Raw genomic sequence first — 22,184 nt, 5'->3', positions numbered from 1 at the left:
ACTTCCTACTCCATTCCTTTCGCAGGCTTGTCCTACCCCATCAGAGGCTGGGCAACCTGTGAAAGCAGCCATGTCATGTACCAGTACTGCTGCAATTATTGCACAGCCTTTTATATTGGTATGGCTATCAACCAGATGTCCCCCTCGATGAATGCACACTGCCAAACTGTAGCCAAGGAAAAAAGGTGAACCACCCTGTGGCACAACATGCAGCTGATCACCACATCATTGATTTCAATGACTGCTTCATAATCCAGACCACCTGCATTATACCCTCCACCAGCAGCTTTTCTGAACTGTGCAGGTGGGAGTTACACATACAACACATTCGTCGCTCCTGAAATTATACCGACGTCAACCTGCGGTAACCTACTGTTATCACACCTTCCAACCAACAGTTTCCACCCCCTTTATCCTATCACCTCCTCCCAATTCGTGCTCCCTCACCAACATTGTGTGCCAGTTTCTGCCACTGCACCCAGTGGTCTTTTCCACTTCTCTGCTCCTCTCTTTTCCACTTCTCTGCTCCTCTCTTTTCGAACTGTACATTGCCCCTCTGCCCTCCCTCCACCCCCTCTGCCCTCCCTCCACCCCCTCTGCCCTCCCTCCGCCCCCTCTGCCCTCCCTCAGCCCCCTCTGCCCTCCCTCCGCCCCCTCTGCCCTCCCTCCGCCCCCTCTGCCCTCCCTCCGCCCCCTCTGCCCTCCCTCCGCCCCCTCTGCCCTCCCTCCGCCCCCTCTGCCCTCCCTCCGCCCCCTCTGCCCTCCCTCCGCCCCCTCTGCCCTCCCTCCGCCCCCTCTGCCCTCCCTCCGCCCCCTCTGCCCTCCCTCTGCCCTCCCTCCGCCCCCTCTGCCCTCCCTCCGCCCCCTCTGCCCTCCCTCTGCCCTCCCTCCGCCCCCTCTGCCCTCCCTCCGCCCCTCTGCCCTCCCTCCGCCCCTCTGCCCTCCCTCCGCCCCTCTGCCCTCCCTCCGCCCCTCTGCCCTCCCTCCGCCCCTCTGCCCTCCCTCCGCCCCTCTGCCCTCCCTCCGTCCCTCTGCCCTCCCTCCGCCCCTCTGCCCTCCCTCCGCCCCTCTGCCCTCCCTCCGCCCCTCTGCCCTCCCTCCGCCCCTCTGCCCTCCCTCCGCCCCTCTGCCCTCCCTCCGCCCCTCTGCCCTCCCTCCGCCCCTCTGCCCTCCCTCCGCCCCTCTGCCCTCCCTCCGCCCCTCTGCCCTCCCTCCGCCCCTCTGCCCTCCCTCCGCCCCTCTGCCCTCCCACCGCCCCTCTGCCCTCCCACCGCCCCTCTGCCCTCCCTTCGCCCCTCTGCCCTCCCTTCGCCCCTCTGCCCTCCCTTCGCCCCTCTGCCCTCCCTTCGCCCCTCTGCCCTCCCTCCGCCCCTCTGCCCTCCCTCCGCCCCTCTGCCCTCCCTCCGCCCCTCTGCCCTCCCTCCGCCCCTCTGCCCTCCCTCCGCCCCTCTGCCCTCCCTCCGCCCCTCTGCCCTCCCTCCGCCCCTCTGCCCTCCCTCCGCCCCTCTGCCCACCCTCCGCCCCTCTGCCCTCCCTCCGCCCCTCTGCCCTCCCTCCGCCCCTCTGCCCTCCCTCCGCCCCTCTGCCCTCCCTCCGCCCCTCTGCCCTCCCTCCGCCCCTCTGCCCTCCCTCCGCCCCTCTGCCCCTCTGCCCGCCCTCCGCCCCTCTGCCCTCCCTCCGCCCCTCTGACCTCCCTCCGCCCCTCTGCCCTCCCTCCGCCCCTCTGCCCTCCCTCTGCCCCTCTGCCCTCCCTCCGCCCCTCTGCCCTCCCTCCGCCCCTCTGCCCTCCCTCCGCCCCTCTGCCCTCCCTCCGCCCCTCTGCCCTCCCTCCGCCCCTCTGCCCTCCCTCCGCCCCTCTGCCCTCCCTCCGCCCCTCTGCCCTCCCTCCGCCCCTCTGCCCTCCCTCCGCCCCTCTGCCCTCCCTCCGCCCCTCTGCCCTCCCTCCGCCCCTCTGCCCCTCTGCCCGCCCTCCGCCCCTCTGCCCTCCCTCCGCCCCTCTGCCCTCCCTCCGCCCCTCTGCCCTCCCTCCGCCCCTCTGCCCTCCCTCCGCCCCTCTGCCCTCCCTCCGCCCCTCTGCCCTCCCTCCGCCCCTCTGCCCTCCCTCCGCCCCTCTGCCCTCCCTCCGCCCCTCTGCCCTCCCTCCGCCCCTCTGCCCTCCCTCCGCCCCTCTGCCCTCCCTCCGCCCCTCTGCCCTCCCTCCGCCCCTCTGCCCTCCCTCCGCCCCTCTGCCCTCCCTCCGCCCCTCTGCCCTCCCTCCGCCCCTCTGCCCTCCCTCCGCCCCTCTGCCCTCCCTCCGCCCCTCTGCCCTCCCTCTGCCCCTCTGCCCTCCCTCCGCCCCTCTGCCCTCCCTCCGCCCCTCTGCCCTCCCTCCGCCCCTCTGCCCTCCCTCCGCCCCCTCTGCCCTCCCTCCGCCCCCTCTGCCTGCCCTCCCTCCGCCCCCTCTGCCTGCCCTCCCTCCGCCCCCTCTGCCTGCCCTCCCTCCGCCCCCTCTGCCTGCCCTCCCTCCGCCCCCTCTGCCTGCCCTCCCTCCGCCCCCTCTGCCTGCCCTCCCTCCGCCCCCTCTGCCTGCCCTCCCTCCGCCCCCTCTGCCTGCCCTCCCTCCGCCCCCTCTGCCTGCCCTCCCTCCGCCCCCTCTGCCTGCCCTCCCTCCGCCCCCTCTGCCTGCCCTCCCTCCGCCCCCTCTGCCTGCCCTCCCTCCGCCCCCTCTGCCTGCCCTCCCTCCGCCCCCTCTGCCTGCCCTCCCTCCGCCCCCTCTGCCTGCCCTCCCTCCGCCCCCTCTGCCTGCCCTCCCTCCGCCCCCTCTGCCTGCCCTCCCTCCGCCCCCTCTGCCTGCCCTCCCTCCGCCCCCTCTGCCTGCCCTCCCTCCGCCCCCTCTGCCTGCCCTCCCTCCGCCCCCTCTGCCTGCCCTCCCTCCGCCCCCTCTGCCTGCCCTCCCTCCGCCCCCTCTGCCTGCCCTCCCTCCGCCCCCTCTGCCTGCCCTCCCTCCGCCCCCTCTGCCTGCCCTCCCTCCGCCCCCTCTGCCTGCCCTCCCTCCGCCCCCTCTGCCTGCCCTCCCTCCGCCCCCTCTGCCTGCCCTCCCTCCGCCCCCTCTGCCTGCCCTCCCTCCGCCCCCTCTGCCTGCCCTCCCTCCGCCCCCTCTGCCTGCCCTCCCTCCGCCCCCTCTGCCTGCCCTCCCTCCGCCCCCTCTGCCTGCCCTCCCTCCGCCCCCTCTGCCTGCCCTCCCTCCGCCCCCTCTGCCTGCCCTCCCTCCGCCCCCTCTGCCTGCCCTCCCTCCGCCCCCTCTGCCTGCCCTCCCTCCGCCCCCTCTGCCTGCCCTCCCTCCGCCCCCTCTGCCCTCCCTCTGCCCTCCCTCTGCCCTCCCTCTGCCCTCCCTCTGCCCTCCCTCTGCCCCCTCTGCCCTCCCTCTGCCCCCTCTGCCCTCCCTCTGCCCCCTCTGCCCTCCCTCCGCCCCCTCTGCCCTCCCTCCGCCCCCTCTGCCCTCCCTCCGCCCCCTCTGCCCTCCCTCCGCCCCCTCTGCCCTCCCTCCGCCCCCTCTGCCCTCCCTCCGCCCCCTCTGCCCTCCCTCCGCCCCTCTGCCCTCCCTCCGCCCCCTCTGCCTGCCCTCCCTCCGCCCCCTCTGCCTGCCCTCCCTCCGCCCCCTCTGCCTGCCCTCCCTCCGCCCCCTCTGCCTGCCCTCCCTCCGCCCCCTCTGCCTGCCCTCCCTCCGCCCCCTCTGCCTGCCCTCCCTCCGCCCCCTCTGCCTGCCCTCCCTCCGCCCCCTCTGCCTGCCCTCCCTCCGCCCCCTCTGCCTGCCCTCCCTCCGCCCCCTCTGCCTGCCCTCCCTCCGCCCCCTCTGCCTGCCCTCCCTCCGCCCCCTCTGCCTGCCCTCCCTCCGCCCCCTCTGCCTGCCCTCCCTCCGCCCCCTCTGCCTGCCCTCCCTCCGCCCCCTCTGCCTGCCCTCCCTCCGCCCCCTCTGCCTGCCCTCCCTCCGCCCCCTCTGCCTGCCCTCCCTCCGCCCCCTCTGCCTGCCCTCCCTCCGCCCCCTCTGCCTGCCCTCCCTCCGCCCCCTCTGCCTGCCCTCCCTCCGCCCCCCTGCCTGCCCTCCCTCCGCCCCCTCTGCCTGCCCTCCCTCCGCCCCCTCTGCCTGCCCTCCCTCCGCCCCCTCTGCCTGCCCTCCCTCCGCCCCCTCTGCCTGCCCTCCCTCCGCCCCCTCTGCCTGCCCTCCCTCCGCCCCCTCTGCCTGCCCTCCCTCCGCCCCCTCTGCCTGCCCTCCCTCCGCCCCCTCTGCCTGCCCTCCCTCCGCCCCCTCTGCCTGCCCTCCCTCCGCCCCCTCTGCCTGCCCTCCCTCCGCCCCCTCTGCCTGCCCTCCCTCCGCCCCCTCTGCCTGCCCTCCCTCCGCCCCCTCTGCCCTCCCTCTGCCCCCTCTGCCTGCCCTCCCTCTGCCCCCTCTGCCTGCCCTCCCTCTGCCCCCTCTGCCCTCCCTCTGCCCCCTCTGCCCTCCCTCCGCCCCCTCTGCCCTCCCTCCGCCCCCTCTGCCCTCCCTCCGCCCCCTCTGCCCTCCCTCCGCCCCCTCTGCCCTCCCTCCGCCCCCTCTGCCCTCCCTCCGCCCCCTCTGCCCTCCCTCCGCCCCCTCTGCCCCCCCTCCGCCCCCTCTGCCTTTCTGCACTTTCCATTGTTTGATTTTGGCCAGATGTAATGATTTCTAGGCTGACTCAGTAATAAAGGTCAATGAGAGAATGTACTATTAAGGGTTTCCTTAAATTTTTTATCACAAAAGAGATGAATCTGAGTCAGAGATAATTAGTAACAGAAATAACGATGTTTGGTAAGAAATGCTAGACAATTTACAAAGCCACGTGAGATATGGACAAAGGTGCTGGAAGGTGCTGATACAAAATAAAACTGAAAAATTATTTTCATAATATATGTGAAATAAAAAAAAAACTGCTCTAAGTGTCACCTACTGTATTAGAAAGGAGGCAGATGAAATACAAATATGGTCTATCTGCATTTTGTCTGTAAGGTAAGATACTTAATAACTGTCACTTATCACATTGAAAAGTTTCAGATTTTAACTGACCAAAGGAAAACGTTGGCTTTAGAAATGAGTATAGCTCACTGGACCATTTGCAAGTTCCAAATGCAATCACAGAATGGAGGAGGGAATATGAATTATTAAATTTTCCTGCAGTTACAGATTTTGAGCAACCTCATGGCTTGGTTTCAACAAAGTCTATATAGGAACCCTGGAAATACGAAGGATTGATTGATCCTATGACTGCATTGAAGGATGTATTTGTTAGTGATACAGCTTCTGTTGGACTTGTGAGAAATTCAGAATTAAAAGAGAAATCAAACGGTGAGATTCCATATCACCAGATCTATTCTCAATTGTCCGTAGAGAGGGGCCTCTTATGAGGCCCTTAAGCTGGGAAAATGAAAAAGACATTTTATTGTGGCAAATCTCCATTTTCTTGATGGTGTTCTATCATTGCCTCTGGTAAAATTCAGCAACAAATAGAATGACTTAATAATCATGTGTGAATGTACGTCTGAAAATGTATTATGATGAGGCTGAAATAATGTAGACTCTTTGGTGTCATCTCGTTGCTATTGGCTTGTACCATGGGAACCAAGGAGAGGATTTTGTTTGGTGGCCGGTATCCTCTTGTATAACACAGACTGCACGCATATATTAATGGGGTTCTTTACTCATAAGAACAAGAAGTTACTTAAGACAGTCCAGGTGTTGCGGTACAAGCCTTCTATAGTAGCCCATGTTAGCCTCACTGCTGGTGAAGTACCAGTCCCACTATGTACACTACTCTGGTCAGTAGGTACTGACTGACTCTGAGCTAGAGGCTGAGCTAAGGACGGTGACTCCCACTGGGCTGTGAATGATGACTCGACTCGTTGACTGACTAGGTGACTGGGCCCTCTGGTCCATGGCAGCAATATAAATACTGGTGGTCGAGAGGGTGTTGGTGGTGCATTCTTGACGAGTCTGTCTTTGCCCTCTCTCCTAATAGACTAGCTTGCTGCAGTGTCTATTATCAATCTTCTGGCAACCTCTTTGCTGCTCGGAGTACTATTGCTAGCTTATTCCTACACACACTCGATACATTAAGAACAATATTTTACAACTTAATGAAGAAGCTGTAAAACCATTTGATAAAATTTTGTATGTTGATCTGTTTAAGACAATTAATACAAAGAGAACAATAAACTGAGGAGTAAAAGTAACATGTTTCACTAGTAATCAAAATAGAATTTTCAAACATGAGCTTGCGTTAGGTGTATATAAAATGAAAGTTCATTATTGGTGTATAGTGCTACTATTGTTTTGTGGCAGTGACATGTAGACTTTCAATGCAAAAACCATTCAGGAAGTTAAGTTGCCCAGTAGTAGTAGTAATAGTTGTTGTTACTGTTATTAGGTCTTTATAGCAATAGTCAATGTCACAAACATACTACAGTAAAACTGATAATATTCGAAACTACAGTGGGTTAGCTATTAACTTTAGTTTTATATTACGCTTAATAAATGCCATTATTTGTAGAATGAATGAGCAGATGACCAGTCCTGATGCGTTCGAATGCTTGTACAATTGTACATTTGTAAAGTGTGTAAAAGCTCATTAAATAATTTGTGCCCCATGAGTTAATAACTATTATTTGGTATTGAATCTGTAGTATAGCATACAATGCATCTTGCTTCTTGTATTACAACAGTGCACATTTTCTCTGTTTTGTTTCCATTAAGTTGCTTCCTTGTGTAAATTAAAACACAGTAAAAGTTCATTACTATCATGTTTTTTTACAAAACGATGGTGTACAGTGTGATATACAGAGTGAATCACCTAACTTGTACCACAAATATTGCGGAAATGGAATGTGCTATTGACGCGCAGTTTTCACAGAGTGAAGGGATTGTGAGGGACTCATATTGTTAGCCATTAAACAGATTGTAATAATACTTACAAAGTATATTTTTTTCAAACATACACTTTTTAAATGGAACTATGTATATGGACAGTAAGAAACTAAAAGTAGGGTAAATTATAATGTCAGTGGTGTTCTTTGCTGTATTCTAGTGAGAGTCATTTATGAGATACCGTATTTTGAACAGTTTCCTCACTGATATTTGTTTGTGTGATTCAAGCTATGTAATATCTAGGTACGATGTTGTTATGTTTGCTTATATCATGCTTGTGTGTTAAAGTGCATTGTGACTTACTAGTCAGTTACTGTGTGACAGTCCAAGCAGCAGGTCATGAGTGCATGATAAGATTTATCAGTGCAGAACAAGTTGACATGGTCATGGTGTATGGAGTGTGTTCGAAAAATGCAGTTCGTTCTTGTACTGTGTATGGGGCAAGATATCCCAATATGTGTAGACCATCTTGGCAGTTCGTATCAACCTCTTCAACAAGTTACATAAAAGTGGTAATTTAACACCTAGACAACGTAACAGGAGGAAACAAGTGATTACAGAAGAGGGGGAAATTAATGTTCTTGCTGCTTTTGCAGTTTATTTGCACATTAGCTCCAGCACAATCACATGAGGAAGTGGTGTGAGTAAGGCAAGTGTCCTACACATTCTCCATTGACATGGGTTCCATCCCTATAAAGTCTTTCTTTCCTCAAGAGCTTTATGGAAACGATTATGAGAATTGTATACATGGGCATTAAGACATGATACCCCAGATCAGCGTAGAGAATCAGCAAAAAGAGTATGATGAGGGTATTGGAAAGTTGATACAACACTATGACAAATGTCTTGGATGGAATGGCAACTATGTAGATACATTGCTGGAAGGTATGGCTAACTATTGCAAATAAAACTCTCTTTCACTGTGGTTTCCATTTCGTGACCAATTGGACCTTACTTGCAGAATACGCCTCATATTGTGTTTAGTGTTGAAGCCATATTTTCCAATCACGGCCAGGTAAACCACTGAAATACCCACTATTGGTCTGTTGACAATCCTTGTTGACTTCGTTGGTGGAAGGTCAGTATCCAGGGAGTGTAAACGTGTTGTATGGGATAGTGAACCATCAGCTCATAGACCAATTTTTCATAGATAGAACACTGAATGTGCCCAAGTATCACAGCCTCCTAACAGACCATCCTCCAAGGATGCTAGGAGGCATTCCTCTGCAGATTAGCAGGAACCTTTGGTACCAGTAAAATGGTTGTCCAGCAAATATTGCATGAAGTACTACACCATATCTTCATGAATTGTTTCCGAATTGGATTGGACAGATTGGACTTGTACCTTGGCCAGCCTATTCCCTGGATTTGCTGCCTGGATTTGCTGCCTGTAGACTTTTTTCTGTGGAGAAAGCTGAAAGATGCTGTCTGCAAGGACATACCAACTACACACATTGATATGCAATAATGTTATTACTGCAGCCTGTTTGGACGTCTCTGCTGGAATGCTAGCACGTGTGCAGCAGCCATTCAATACTAGACTGGAAGCGTGTATTGCTGCTGCTGGTGGCCATTTTGAACATAGCATGTGATTGTCAATTGCCTTGTTACTAGTCATAATCCACATGACTAGTATACACACTTGTTGTGTTCTTTAGTATGTGCTGCCACAGGTGTTGTACAAGTGCCAGTGAGAGAACTTTGCAAAATAAGATATATCATAAATGGTTCACACTAGAATCCTGCAACAAACAACACATGCATTCTAATTTACCCTACTTTTAGTTTGTTAATGTCAACAGTCATTGTTCCATTTAAAAAAGTGTATGTTTGTGCAAAAAACACTTTTAGTATTATTACAATCTGATGATTGGCTAACAATAAGAGCCCCTGTCTACCAATCCATTCTATGAAAACAGCACATCAATAGCACTTTCAATTTCCGAAATATTTTTGGTGCAAGTTTTAGATGATGCATCCTGTATATGAAGAAACAGTAATTATTCTAATAGATTTTGTCTGCAGTATTAAGTTGCCATATACACAGCTAGAATTTTCACACAAAATAATATGATATGATGATATACTTTGGATAATGAAAAAGAGGACATTTTGACTTGTATTAAAAAAAAAACTTCTCACCAATTGGCGGCAGAACACACAAAAAAGATGGTTGTAATTAGGCAAGCTTTTGGAGCCAGTGGCTCCTTCTTCAGGTGGGAGGGTTGAAGGAAGGAGAGGGGTGAAGGAAAAGGAAAGGAGAGGGCTAGGAAATGGGGTAGATTTTGGGAAAGTCACCAGGAACCACGGGTCAGGGGAGACTTACCGCACAGGATGAGAAGAAAAGACTGATTGCTCGGGGGCTGCACCAGATGTGATTTTAAAACCTAGGAGCTTAGAGGTGGAAGACAGGGTAATAGGCAAGACAGAGATTACTGCTTAAATACCATACATGAGTTAATAAGAGTGAAAGGCTAAGTGCGTTGAACGTAACAGAGGTGGGAGGATGGATATGCGTAGGCAGATGTGGTATACTGGCAACACACAATATCCTGTTGCAGAGCAAGCTCTACAACATAAAAATGGTGACTCTGGTACTTGTTTCACCACAAACTTCATCTGTATTCTTCCGCAGACACCAGTTTCTCAGAACTCCGCAGGTGGGAACTAGTGATACAATATGTCCTTGGTTCTCGCCACCCACCTGGCCTTAATTTCTTCCCTTCTCAGCATTTCTTCACAATATCTACTCTTTTCTTCACTCCATTTCAGTTTTCTACGTCTTTCATTGTCTTACCTGTTTATTTTTTACCGTCTCCGTCCCACCTCTGCTAAGTTCAATGTACTTAGGTTTTCACTCTTAATATTTCATGCATGATGTGTAAGCAGTAAGCTCTGTCTTACATATTACCCTGTCTTCCAACTTTAAGCTCTCAGGTTTTCAAATCTCATCTGATGCAGTTTACAACAATCAGTCTTTTCTTCTCATCCAGTGTACTAAGTCTTCCATGACCTGCAGTTCTGGGTGACTACTGAAATCTACCCCATTTCCTAGACTTCTACGGTCCTTTTCCTTCACCCCTCTTCCTTCAACCCTTCTGCCTGAAGAAGCAGCTACTGGCTCCAAAAGCTTGCTTAATTACAACCCTCTTTTATGTGTGTATTCTACCGCTACTTGATGAATAGATTTTTTATCTATCCAATTAAATTATTTTGTCAAAAATTGATTGTTTTTGTTGTTATATTAACTTATACTAAGGTAGGTAACATGTAAGTTGCTGTAAGAAATTAACTGCTCTGGAGAACTTATGACTAGCACATTTTACATGTTGTCCCCAAGATAGTTTGACATGTGAACACACTACTCAAAACTTAATTTGAATCATCTGAGAGATTTATGTTAGGTTTTTAGGGATATATTTAGATGATATATTTCCTGGAATCAACATATAATATATATTAGTGTTTAGTTGTCTAGAATAATTTATTCAAGGAGTCAGCTTATTAATTTTGTACCTAAAATATATGTTAGAACATGCTATTTTTCATTTTTGCGAAGCATAATACCATATTATATTATTTTGTGGGGTAATTGTAGTTGTGTGTATGGCATCTGAATACTGCAGAAGAAAGTTATTAGGGTTAATTAAAAAGACAGGCAAGAAAACAAACAAATGGACAGGGAAAAGTTGGAAAAGGAAGATGATCACTAATTGAAATGATATGGTGGGCAGGATGTGTGCCTGGGAGAATGGATGCTAGATGGAGAAAGTAGGTTCCTTGCTGGATTACAGTAGATAATAAAACACTGATAAGACCTCCTAAGTGAAAATAGATGGATGACATAGGAAAATGTTGAGGTAGCTGAAGAGCATAGTGGGTAAGGAGAATCAACAAGAGGCATTTATCTGGCATTGAAAATTAGATGTTGGCTTCTGCAACTGCTGCTGATGCTTTTTTGACAACAAGAAACTACTGATACCTCAGAAATATTGTCTGAAGTAATGTGTGCAATTCCGAAGCATTGCAGTAATTGTAGGTATGATTTTAGCCATCTACACCTTGAGTTACTTCAAAATTGAAAACTTTGTGCCACCATCTGAATCTATAAAAAGCATGAATTGTATATATTCAGAAATATTTAGTTCTATCGATGCTATCACAACTGTAACAAAGATCTTGTCTGACAAAGGATATATTGCATACCACTTCTGGTTTTTAATTAGGACTTTTAGAGAACATTAAGTTATTTCTCATTTGCATAATTTACCTACAGGTAAAATGTGATTCAATATTACATCTTTTTGCAAATGATTTTAGATGTCAGTAATGTCAGCTGCGTTTTCCTGTCTCTCTAATTTTTTCCTTGTTAGATTATATTTCAGCACTGTTAAATTCTATATTTGACTTTTCATTCTTGTTAGTTACCAATTCTGTCACACATCATGTTTAGTAGTATGCAGCTATAAGCATGTAATAAATATTTAATCTTTGAAAATTTTATTTTGTTATAATTCATGTTAAGTTTTAGGACAAAACGTTTTCGCAGCATTTGTGTTGCTCCCTCAAAGCTGCTGTTTGCTTCCATATTTCTTATTTAATAATACAGTACATAAAATGCGTTCATAATTACAAATATGGTTGGACTCAAGCTGCACAATGTATTGGTGCCAATGAAAATTCTTGCTAGACTGGGACTTGAAACCGGATTTCCCACTTAATGCAAATGGTCGCCCCAAGTGCCTTGGCCATCTGAGCACGCCTCCAGGACTGATCCGAACTTTCATATGTCACCCTTTGTCTGCGTCCTGTACTTGCACAATTAGGGTGATTCTCATACTGGAGAAGACAGAATATTGTCATGCCATGAATTGCATGAATGCTTTTCTGTAGGACATTACAGAAGTCTTCATAAAAACATATCACTGCGATATAGTGTAGTAAAATATTAAGATACCTCCCATTGATGTAGTTAAACCACACACCTCCCCCCTCCGTGTGTGTGTGTGCGTGCGTGTGCGTGTGTGTGTGTGTGTGTGTGTGTGTGTGTGTGTGTGTGTGTGTGTGTGTATTACTGAACATTGGCTACAAAATGGTGAAGTAAAATTAACCTCAATAGCAGAAATACATTAGTGAGTCTCGTGTGTGTGTGTGTGTGTGTGTGTGTGTGTGTGTGTGTGTGTGTGTGTGTGTGTGTGTGTGTGGGGGGGGGGGGGGGGGGGGGAAAGAGAGAGAGAGAGAGAGAGAGAGAGAGAGAGAGAGAGAGAGAGAGAGAGAAACACCTCCCCCCTCAGTGTGTGTGTGTGTGTGTGTGTGTGTGTGTGTGTGTGTGTGTGTGTGTGTGCGCGCGCGCCAGTAAGTGAGGATCAGAAGAACAAAGATAAGATTGCCTGCAATAGATGAGATTTAAAAACTTGAGTGTGACACAAAAGGCAGCTGACAAAATACGGTAGTGGAGAGAGTAAGCAAACAAGAAGCAAAGGTTGGTGGAGCAGCAACCAGTAAATTGAGTTAAAGCTTGTATGGCAATAATAATCTGATCTGAAATGCATCGTCCAGTAAGTTTGTTAAATCTGAATTTCTGAACCCATACACATAAAACTGAGAGACCTGGTGGAACATAAATTATTTTAAGGAATAAAAGTAACACTTCACTTCATAGTAGAGATGATAAGTCTTTGTAAGACGCCTAAACATGACGGACGTCTTTGTTAACTTATCCGTTTTTGAGCCACACACATAATGGCTTTCTACCTATGCCAGAATTGCAGCACATCAACTCCCCTGGGTGAGAGGATGTGTTGGGGGTGGTGGTGGTGGTGGTGGTGGTGGTGGTGGTGGTGGGGGCACAGGCACAGGCATAGGCACCTGCACTGGTCAGTTCATGCAATGCATGGCAACTTTGATGTGGAGGAATGGAATGGGAGTTGGATAGAGACAGAGAAAAGGGTGGGGGGCAGCAGGGTAGTGTGTGAGGGGGCAGGATGGTTGAATTTATGGTTCTGGGACTGGGGAGGAGTGGGTGTGGAGCAGGAGGCTAGTGGAGGATTAGAGGATCTCTGTAATGACACAAAGTGCTGCCCTTTAGCAAATTTTGTTGCTATATGGTTCAAATCCTTGTGATTGCTTTGTAAAATGTGACTCCCTCATGTCCCCTAAAACCTCTCTCACTGCCCTCACTGATAAGATCTATTTCATGAATTGGATGCTGTTGTGAAATGAATAATTTATTGCTTGGTATTTTACTAGCACTTTAAATTTTTGTTATCACAGCCATTAAATTGTTGATGAGGATATACATATATCAAAAGTTTTGCATCACTTCAGTTCCGAGAGTTCCGGAACCTGTACAGAAAATTGGAATAGAGATCAACATAAACATCATTTCCGCCCTTTTTATTGCTCACGAAAACTGCACATTGCATGTTGTACAGCCGTACAGCGAGACCTTCAGAGGTGGTGGTCCAGATTGCTGTACACATCAGTACCATTAATTCCCAGTAGCACATCCTCTTGCATTGATGCATGCCTGTATTTGTCGTGGCATACTATCCCCAAGTTCATCGCGGCACTGTTGGTCCAGATTGTCCCACTCCTCAACAGCGATTTGGTGTAGATCCCTCAGAGTGGTTGGTGGATCACATCGGCCATATACAACCCTTTTCAGTGTATCCCAGTCATGTTTGATAGTCGAGTGATGTCGTTATCTTGAAAGAAATCATTCACAAGATGTGCACAGTGGGGTGCAAATTATCATCCATGAAGACAAATGCTTCGCCAATATGGTTGCAATATTGGTTTTAGGATGGCATTCACATATCGTACAGCCGTTATGGTGCCTTCCCTGACCATTAGCAGTGTACGTTGGCCCCACATAATGCCATCCCAATACATCAAGGAACCTCTGCCTTGCTGCACTTGCTTGACAGTGTGTCTGAGGCGTTCAGCCTGATCGGGTTGCCTCCAAACACATCTCCGATGATTGTCTGGTTGAAGGCATATGTGACACTTAATCAGTGAAGAGAACATGATGCCAATCCTGAGAGGTCCATTTGGCATGCTGTTGAGCCCGTCTGTATTGTGCTGCATGGTGTTGTGATTGCAAAGACGGACCTTGCCATAGATGTCGGGAGTGAAGTTGCACATCATGCAGATTATTGCACACAGTTTGAGTTGTAACATGACATCCTATAGCTGCACGAAAAGCATTATTCAACATGGTGTCATTGCTGTCAGGGTTCCTCTGAGCTGTAATCCATAGGCAGCAGTCATCCACTGCAGTAGTAGCCCTTGGACGGCATGAGAGAGCCATGTCGTTGACAGTTCCTGTCTCCCTGTATCTCCTCCATGTCCGAACAACATCGCTTTGGTTTACTGTAAAACGTCTGGACATTTCCCTTGTTGAGAGCTCTTCCTGGCACAAAGTAACAAAGCGGACACAATCGAACTTTGGTATTGACTAAGTGTGGTTGAACTACAGACAACATGAGCTGTGTACCTCCTTCCTGGTGGAATGACTGGAACTGATGGGCTGCTGGACCCCCTCCATCTAATAGGCACTGCTCATGCATGGTTGTTTGGATCTTTGGGCGGGTTTAGTGGCATCTCTGATCAGTCAAAGGGACTGTAACTGGAGTGATGCAAAACTTTCTTTGTTGTGTGTATTAACACATAATGTGATAGTACTGTTATGCATAACCCCCTGTGCAAATCATGTTAAGAGATTTCTCTTTTTTTCTTCCAGTATAATTTCTTAACTGAAAACAGATCTTGACATTCTGTTTTGTGATTGTGTGTCTTTATTAATGTACAGAATTGCAGCCCTATAAATATGCTGGCTATCCACAACTGATCAAAACAATTCAGCTGGAAAGTGCAGATGAACATTTATTCTCAAAGTCTGCACCACTGCTTGCAAGTGCTGGTGAACTGGCCTATCATACAGTCCATTGCTCAGCTCTCAATGCAGAGGAGCTGCGCCGGGAAAGAGGTCTTGAAGTAAGTTGGCAATTATCCTGTATTTATTTTTGAATGGCAAACTGCAGCAGAATCTCTCCTTACTGATTTATTTGCGTGAAGGTACTTTCCATATGTGTAGTGTGAAGTAGTCTAGTTTGTGTACCTTACCGTTAACAGTTTATTGAAAGCAGAAAAGCTCCATTTTGGGGAAGTAAGATCTAGCAACAGCATACAATATGTTGCTGGAGTAATATAGCATTCCTAATGACGAGGAAAGAAGATTGAGGTCATTCTCATTTTCAATAAAGTTTGTTGAACAGATGCAAGAAACTATACATCTATCTCTGACATTGGCCTGTTGTAGACCTTTAGTACATTTTCTATACTCAAGTTTCATGAGATTTCTGGAGACCAAAAATCTCCTCTGTAGAGATCATGCTCTCTCCAGCCACGAGACCAAGAGGTGGTAGATGTCATGTTCCTTGACTTTGGGAATGCATTTGATACATTTCTCACAGACGCCTAATGACTAAACAGTGTATATATTTATCAAAGCATCTCTGACATTGTTGGCTTCCAAAAAGTTGATGTAAAATCACCAGAAAGCACCAGCTCCATTGTAAAACACCAATTCTGTTCAGTACAACCTCTAGTTTGGCCAGGAATGCTGGCATACTGCCCCTTGGTGCTCTATTTATGTTAGAAATCATGATACGAAGTTCTGGCAATTTATTAATATAAAGTTCAAATCTTTTACAGTTTGGTCAGTATAGTCTTTATTAACATCACAGAAATTTATTTGCTCTTTCACAAAGATAGCATTACCACCAAGACTCACTAATGTATTTCTGCTATTGAGGTTAATTTTACTTCACCATTTTGTAGCCAATGTTCAGTAATACAAATTGTATCTGCATTTTGTTTGTATTGGAGTAGTGCTTCCAGCATAGTATATTCTTAAGAGACTGAACGTGGTGGTGTAAAAAGCCACTACAAAGTTGGGGCATTTAGAAAATTCTAGTGCAGCACATACTCTAAAAAATCTTGTCTCTTTACTGGTGGCTATCAGTAGTTGAGTTAACTTCTGGAGCTTGTAAAAGTTGTGTTTGACATCTGTTCACTTCAGTTTAAACTACTTCGTAATACGCATTTGGCTGATGTCTTCATTGCTTCACATTAAACACTACATTATTTGTGTCTGTTGGCCACTTTCTCTGTTGGCACGTTGTTTCTCAAAGTACAAGTACATATTGTACCTGCTAGTAACTCATTTTCTGACATGTTTAAATGAAGTCCATGTACTGTTTGGAAACCTTTGTGCTAAGCTGCTTAGGTCTATAATATCAAATTTCTTGAAGTGAATACATATTTCAGTAATACGCATGTCTGCAACTCTAATTTGCAGTTCACAGATGACCAAGATGGTAAATCAGAACAATATAAAATATTGACAATGAGTACATCTATGTGTTTCAAATTATTTAAACATCTCCACATTCCTAGGGTAGCTTTGTACATCATGCTACTACAAACATAGTTTGATCCTCCCAGCAGCACGACAAAATCATCCTTATTCAAACACGCTATGTCAATCAAATTTATTAGGTTCATTATTTCACATAATGGAGCCTCTGGTTATCAAACTGAATGCGTTTAAATTACATTCTTCCATCAGCATTGCAGAATTTCCATTTCCAAGCTATAACAGGAAAGCAGATTGGTGTTATTTAAGGAACACACAGGGAAAGGGAGGAAGGAACCATAATTTTTTAAAATAAGGAGCAAGATCTCTGTTTCGAACAAATAATGTGCTGATCAAATGAAGGGTAGTTGTCTAAGAATGCCAGTTACCACACAACCGTTGGTCATGTCCTAGTTGCCTAGCTATAGGTATACACCAATGGATCACCATCAGTCGGTGTCTGACCTAGAGACCTGGCAGCAAAGAAGTATGAAAATCAACTTTTTAAAATTTTTTTATAGAAATTTCAGTGTGTCTATACTTACTCTTCTCTTGGTGACTTCCAATAACTCACAAGTCTGTACAATGCTGCATACTCATAATTATTACTGACCCGTGGGTTAGCAAATGAGTATTTGTTGTTGGTAAGCAAGCCATGTCATTTATAGATAACAACTTAGAATGTGTGAGTATAAATGCAAGACTGTAGAAGTAAGCAAATTTTATGTTCATCAGCACTTTGAGGTTTGTGCATGTGAACTTCAGCTCGATAATGTAGTATTGAGATTAGCAACAGTATACAGGTCCCCATCAGGAGACTGGGAGCTATTCATAAAAAAAGTTTGACTCCCTATTATGCTGTCTGTCAGACAAAAAGAAGAAGTTATTAATCTGTGGTGATTTCAGTGTAAACTTTCTAAATAATTCTGAGAGGAAAAGTGAACTAGAAGTGTTATTAACAACATATAGTTTAGAATCAGTGATCAATTTCCCTTCACACATAGCTCAGGTCAGTAGCATGCTAATAGATAATGTATTTGTACCAAAAGAGGATGTAAAACAAACACATTCTTTCCCAGTTGTAAATGGATTGTCAGACCATGATGCACAACTGATTAACTTACAAAACCTAACAGGGTGTGCAGTTCGGAAACCATTAAGTAAAAGTGTAAGGTTGCTCAACCTGGTACCTATAGAGCACTTCAAAGAAAGCTTAAGAAATGTTAATTGGGGAGATGTATATAATGAGCCAAATGCTAATGATAAATGCAACATATTTCTTGACAAATTTATATCCCCTGTAGAACATTGTTTCCCAAAGAAAATTACTAAATGTAACACTACACACTTGAAAGTCTCTTCAGAAAGAAAAAGAAAACTTTGAGACAGCACGAACTAGTAAAGATCCAGAAGTAGTTTTACACTATAAAAGTTACTGTAACATACTGAGAAAAGTTGTAAGGAAATCAAGAAATGTGTATGTTACAGAAGAAATTAACAACTCTAGCAATAAAATCAAATCAATATGGAATGTTGTTAGAAGGGAGACATGAAAAGTAACCACTGGGGTAGGCAGTATTACTATTAAGGAGAACGAGATCATCCTAACCAACAGTACACAAGTAGCTAATGTATTTAACAACCATTTCTTAAGTGTAGGAGACAAAAACATGCTACAAAACAGGCAGTAGATGGAAGAGTCAGTTTTGAAAAAATTTAGTCAGATTAAGTTTCACCTAACAACCTCTTGTGAAAAAAGTAAAATTATTAAATTTTTGAAAAATAAATGTTCTGTTGGTGTAGATGACATCTCTAACTAGTTATTAAAACAATGTGGAGCAATTAAAGCTGATGTTCTTAGTCACATATGTAATGCATCACTGATCAGGGTATTTTTCCAGACAGGTTAAAATATGCCATTGTCAGGCCTCTCTACAAAAAGGGGGAAACGACAGATGTCAATAATTACTGGCCAGTATCCTTGCTTACAGCATTTTCAAAAATCTTTGAGGAAGTAATGCACTCGAGTGGTTATCCATCTCAACAGTAATGGGATACTTAGTAAATCACAGTTCGGATTACAAAAATGCTGTTCCACTGAGACAGCAATATACAATTTCACTGTCCACATAATAGAGTCTTTAAATAGTAAAATGTCACCAATAGGAATTTTGTGTGACTTGTCCAAAGTATTTGTTTGTGTGAACCATGACATTGTTACAGAAATTACAGTTCTGTGGTATAAATGGAATAGCATATGAGTGGTTTAAGTCATATCTACAGAACAGGAAGAAGAAAGTTTCCTTATGTGGGTCAAGTGATTTAAGTAAGTTTGCCACTTCATCAACTGACATATTACATTAGGTGTTCCACAGAGTTCACTCAGGGGTCCCGTTCTGTTATTGATATATGTGAACGACCTCCCTCCCTATCTGAAACAGGAAGCTGAATTGACTCTGTTTGCTGATGATACAAATAAGGGCTTTGGAAAAGTCGTTAATTGGTTTTCTGCGAATGGGCTTGCTCTAAACTTTGAAAAAACACAGTACATCCAATTTTCTGCTGCAAAAAGTACAGTTCCTTCAATAAATATAACACATCTACAGAAGTCAGTAGACAGGATAGAGCACTGAGTGGTCTAAGGCGCTGGAGTCGTGGACTGTGCGGCTGATCCCAGCGGAGGTTTGAGTCCTCCCTCCAGCATGGGTGTGTGTGTGTTTGTGCTTAGGATAATTTAGGATAAGTAGTGTGTAAGCTTAGGGACTGATGACCTTAGCAGTTAAGTCCCATAAGATTTCACACATTCGAACAGGATAGAGCATACTAAGTTTTTGGGTGTACACGTAGATGGGAATCTTAATTGGAAAATTAATATTTCGGATCTTCTAAAGCAACTAGGTTCAGCAACAATCAGATTAATTGCCGATTTTGAAGATGTAGAAATTAGTAAGCTAACATACTTTGCATACTTTCACTCTCTGATGTCATACGGAATAATATTTTGGGGTAACTGAACATTTGGACAAAAAGTATTCACTGCTCAAAAAAAAGTGGTTAGAATAGTGTGTGGGGTTCATAGTCGCCTTACAACAACCTCACAGTAAATTTACTCACAAACAAAATTTGTTCTCAACAACATGGACCAGTTTAAAAACAACAGTGACATTCTTGATTATAATACCAGAAAAAAGAAAGACTTACACTATCCTTTACTCAACCTATCTTTGGCACAGAAAGGGGTAAAATACGCTGCTATAAAAATTTTCTACAAATTACCAGATGAAATGACTGACAGACAGCAGTAACAGCTTCAAAAATAAATTGAGATCATATCTCTTTGACAACTCCTTCTATACCATAGATGAATTCTTGAATAGGAATAACTAAACCTATAAATATAGTATATGCATTTGTGCCATTTAAGGGAATGGGGTAAATAATAAAAATATAAATCCTTAACTCTGTATTGTAATATATATATTAAAAAATCTTGTTTCAAATGTGCATATCTTTTGCACTTGACATGTTCCACATCATTACAGCTACCGTACCGTGCAATTGATCAGTGGAACATGCAACCAACTAACTAGTTGTGCGTGGCTCATGTGACTCTCACTGAGGGTGAGCCCTTTGTTGCTGCGATTGATGTCAAGTCAGCACTAACTGTATCAGAATGAGTTGTGTTGCTTCCTCCTGTGTGTCACTCAAGAAGTTAGCAGTATAGCTTTTAGAATATCCTGAAAGGATGAGTGTTCAGAAGAAAGTATTACTAGAAATAATTGAAAGAAGGAGAAATCACTGCTACAGTGTAAGAAAGGAAGGCTGAGCCTTTAACTCAATGTAACAGTGTTCTCAAAGTGTATAAGTGTAAGTTACTCCCCTTTGAACAGCATTTTTCTTGCCATTCTCAGTTTTTGAACTGATAGCACTGTAATGGTGACAGTTAAAGACTGAAATTACCCATGGAAAGTGCTTTTTACTCATACATCCATAAATTAAATAAAACTGATAGGGATTAAAAATAAGTTCAGTTAAGAACATGAATCACTTGCATATCTGTCAATGAAGTCAAATGGTAAAAACAAAGTTGCCATGATCAGAAACCTCCAAAGTAGCCAGCTCAGCGCATGACTTGCAATATTATGTTGTTATTAATAACAGCAAATATTATGATTGACAAGGTTTGTTTTCTGTGGGAGATTATGTTATTCCTCTCTGTAGCTGAATTTTCCATTCCACACAGGTCTTATTAGATGCCTATAGTCGCTGTGTCTCTGTTCTGAGTGCTGCTTCAAAACCTATTGATGTAGCTGTACAAGTCTGTATCCACGTTACACGCTGCTTTGCTGTTGCCGCACAGTTCCAGGGATGCAGAGACAAAATGGTTGAAATGACACAGCTCATAAAAGACCTATGTCATGTACTCTACTTCAAGGTATGTGTTGAATAGTAATTTATATTCTATTATTCTCATTACCATTACCTTAGTTGTATGAAGTCTACAATAAAGCTTCAAACAATGGAAAATCAAGGATGGAATAACAATATTATGAAAGGTATAGTTTTACAAATGATGGAGCACAGCAATCAGTCATCCTTTTTTGCGGGTTTTATTTGGCAAAATCTAGATTTTGGCTAGTGCCTGGCCATTATCAGTGCATTACTGAAAGAACTGTGACTGATGCCCGAACAACAGGGACCGGACATGCTTTGATACTATGAAATAATGCACTGATAATGGCTAGGCACTACACGAAATCTAAATTTTGCCCAATAAAACCAGCAAAAAAGGACAACTGATTGCTGTGCTCTGTCATTTGTAAATCATATCATACAGTCGCAGAGTGCACACATCTTCCTAGTGGAAGGTAACCTGAGGGTATAGATTGCTACTCACCATATAATGGAAATGTTGAGTTGCAGACAAACACAACAAAAAGACTGCTAACTGCTAAAGAAGTAAGGTTTTGGCCAAAAAGCCTTCTGCTGTACACACACACACACACACACACACACACACAAAGCAATTTGCACACATGACCACTGTCTCTGGCTGTCGAGGCTTTTTGGCCGAAAGCTTACTTCCGTGTTGTGCCTGTCTGAGTCAGCATTTCTATTATATGGTGAGGAGCAATCTGTCCCTTTCATAATATTGTTATAATAAAGCTTTCCTACCAACAGTGTTCTCTCATGCAGGAAAACAGCCTATTTTAAGTTTTGAATGTACGCTGTGTTAGAGATTTTTATACAGTCTGACACAAACCTTTGTTGAAATTTATGTACAGTTACCTGTGAAGTATGGAAATATGTAATACAGAAACAGTATAAAAATGAGTATATGCATCCAGAAGTGCTTATGACAAGTATTTGTTTATTAATGTAAAAATTGGTTTTGGAAAAAGATTCAGTGCCTTATCTGATCAGGTCCTGGAGTGACAACTCTGCAAGAAACATGCAGTTGGTCCATGGTACAGATAATAGTAACGGTTAGCATCAAGACTTTTAAATTGCTTTCTGTCATTTCAAGTGTAGTGGAAATATCGTGTATCTAAGAACAATACCACACTTACATCAAAGTAAGATAATGAGTGGGACTTAATTGGGACTTAATTTGGAATTAAAAAGGATCTCTCTACCAAACATGCCATTTTTTGTTTTGTGAATCATATTTGACAAAACTTACCGTATTTACTCGAATCTAAGCCACACTCGAATCTAAGCCGCACCTGAAAAATGAGACTCGAAACCAAGGGAAAAAAAATTCCATGAATCTTAGCCGCACCTGAAATTTGAGACTCCAAATTCAAGGGGAGACAAAAGTTTTAGGCGGCCCCTCCAAATCGAAACAAA

General features: G+C 45.9%; 1 protein-coding gene across 1 annotated transcript in view; it reads left to right on the top strand.

Moving 5' to 3' along the window:
- The window catches only part of LOC126483610 (dnaJ homolog subfamily C member 13), a 380,828-nt gene that overhangs the window by 240,271 nt on the left and 118,373 nt on the right, over positions 1-22,184 (top strand). The window contains exons 24-25 of the mRNA XM_050106649.1: positions 14,727-14,911; positions 20,578-20,769. Of these exons, the coding sequence (XP_049962606.1) occupies positions 14,727-14,911; positions 20,578-20,769 (377 nt within the window). The remainder of the gene's footprint in view (positions 1-14,726; positions 14,912-20,577; positions 20,770-22,184) is intronic.

The sequence above is a fragment of the Schistocerca serialis genome, chromosome 6, assembly GCF_023864345.2.
Source record: "Schistocerca serialis cubense isolate TAMUIC-IGC-003099 chromosome 6, iqSchSeri2.2, whole genome shotgun sequence".
Taxonomy (NCBI): domain Eukaryota; kingdom Metazoa; phylum Arthropoda; class Insecta; order Orthoptera; family Acrididae; genus Schistocerca; species Schistocerca serialis.
The sequence above is the reverse complement of the archived record's forward strand: the minus strand, read 5'-3'. Positions and strand labels throughout refer to the sequence as shown.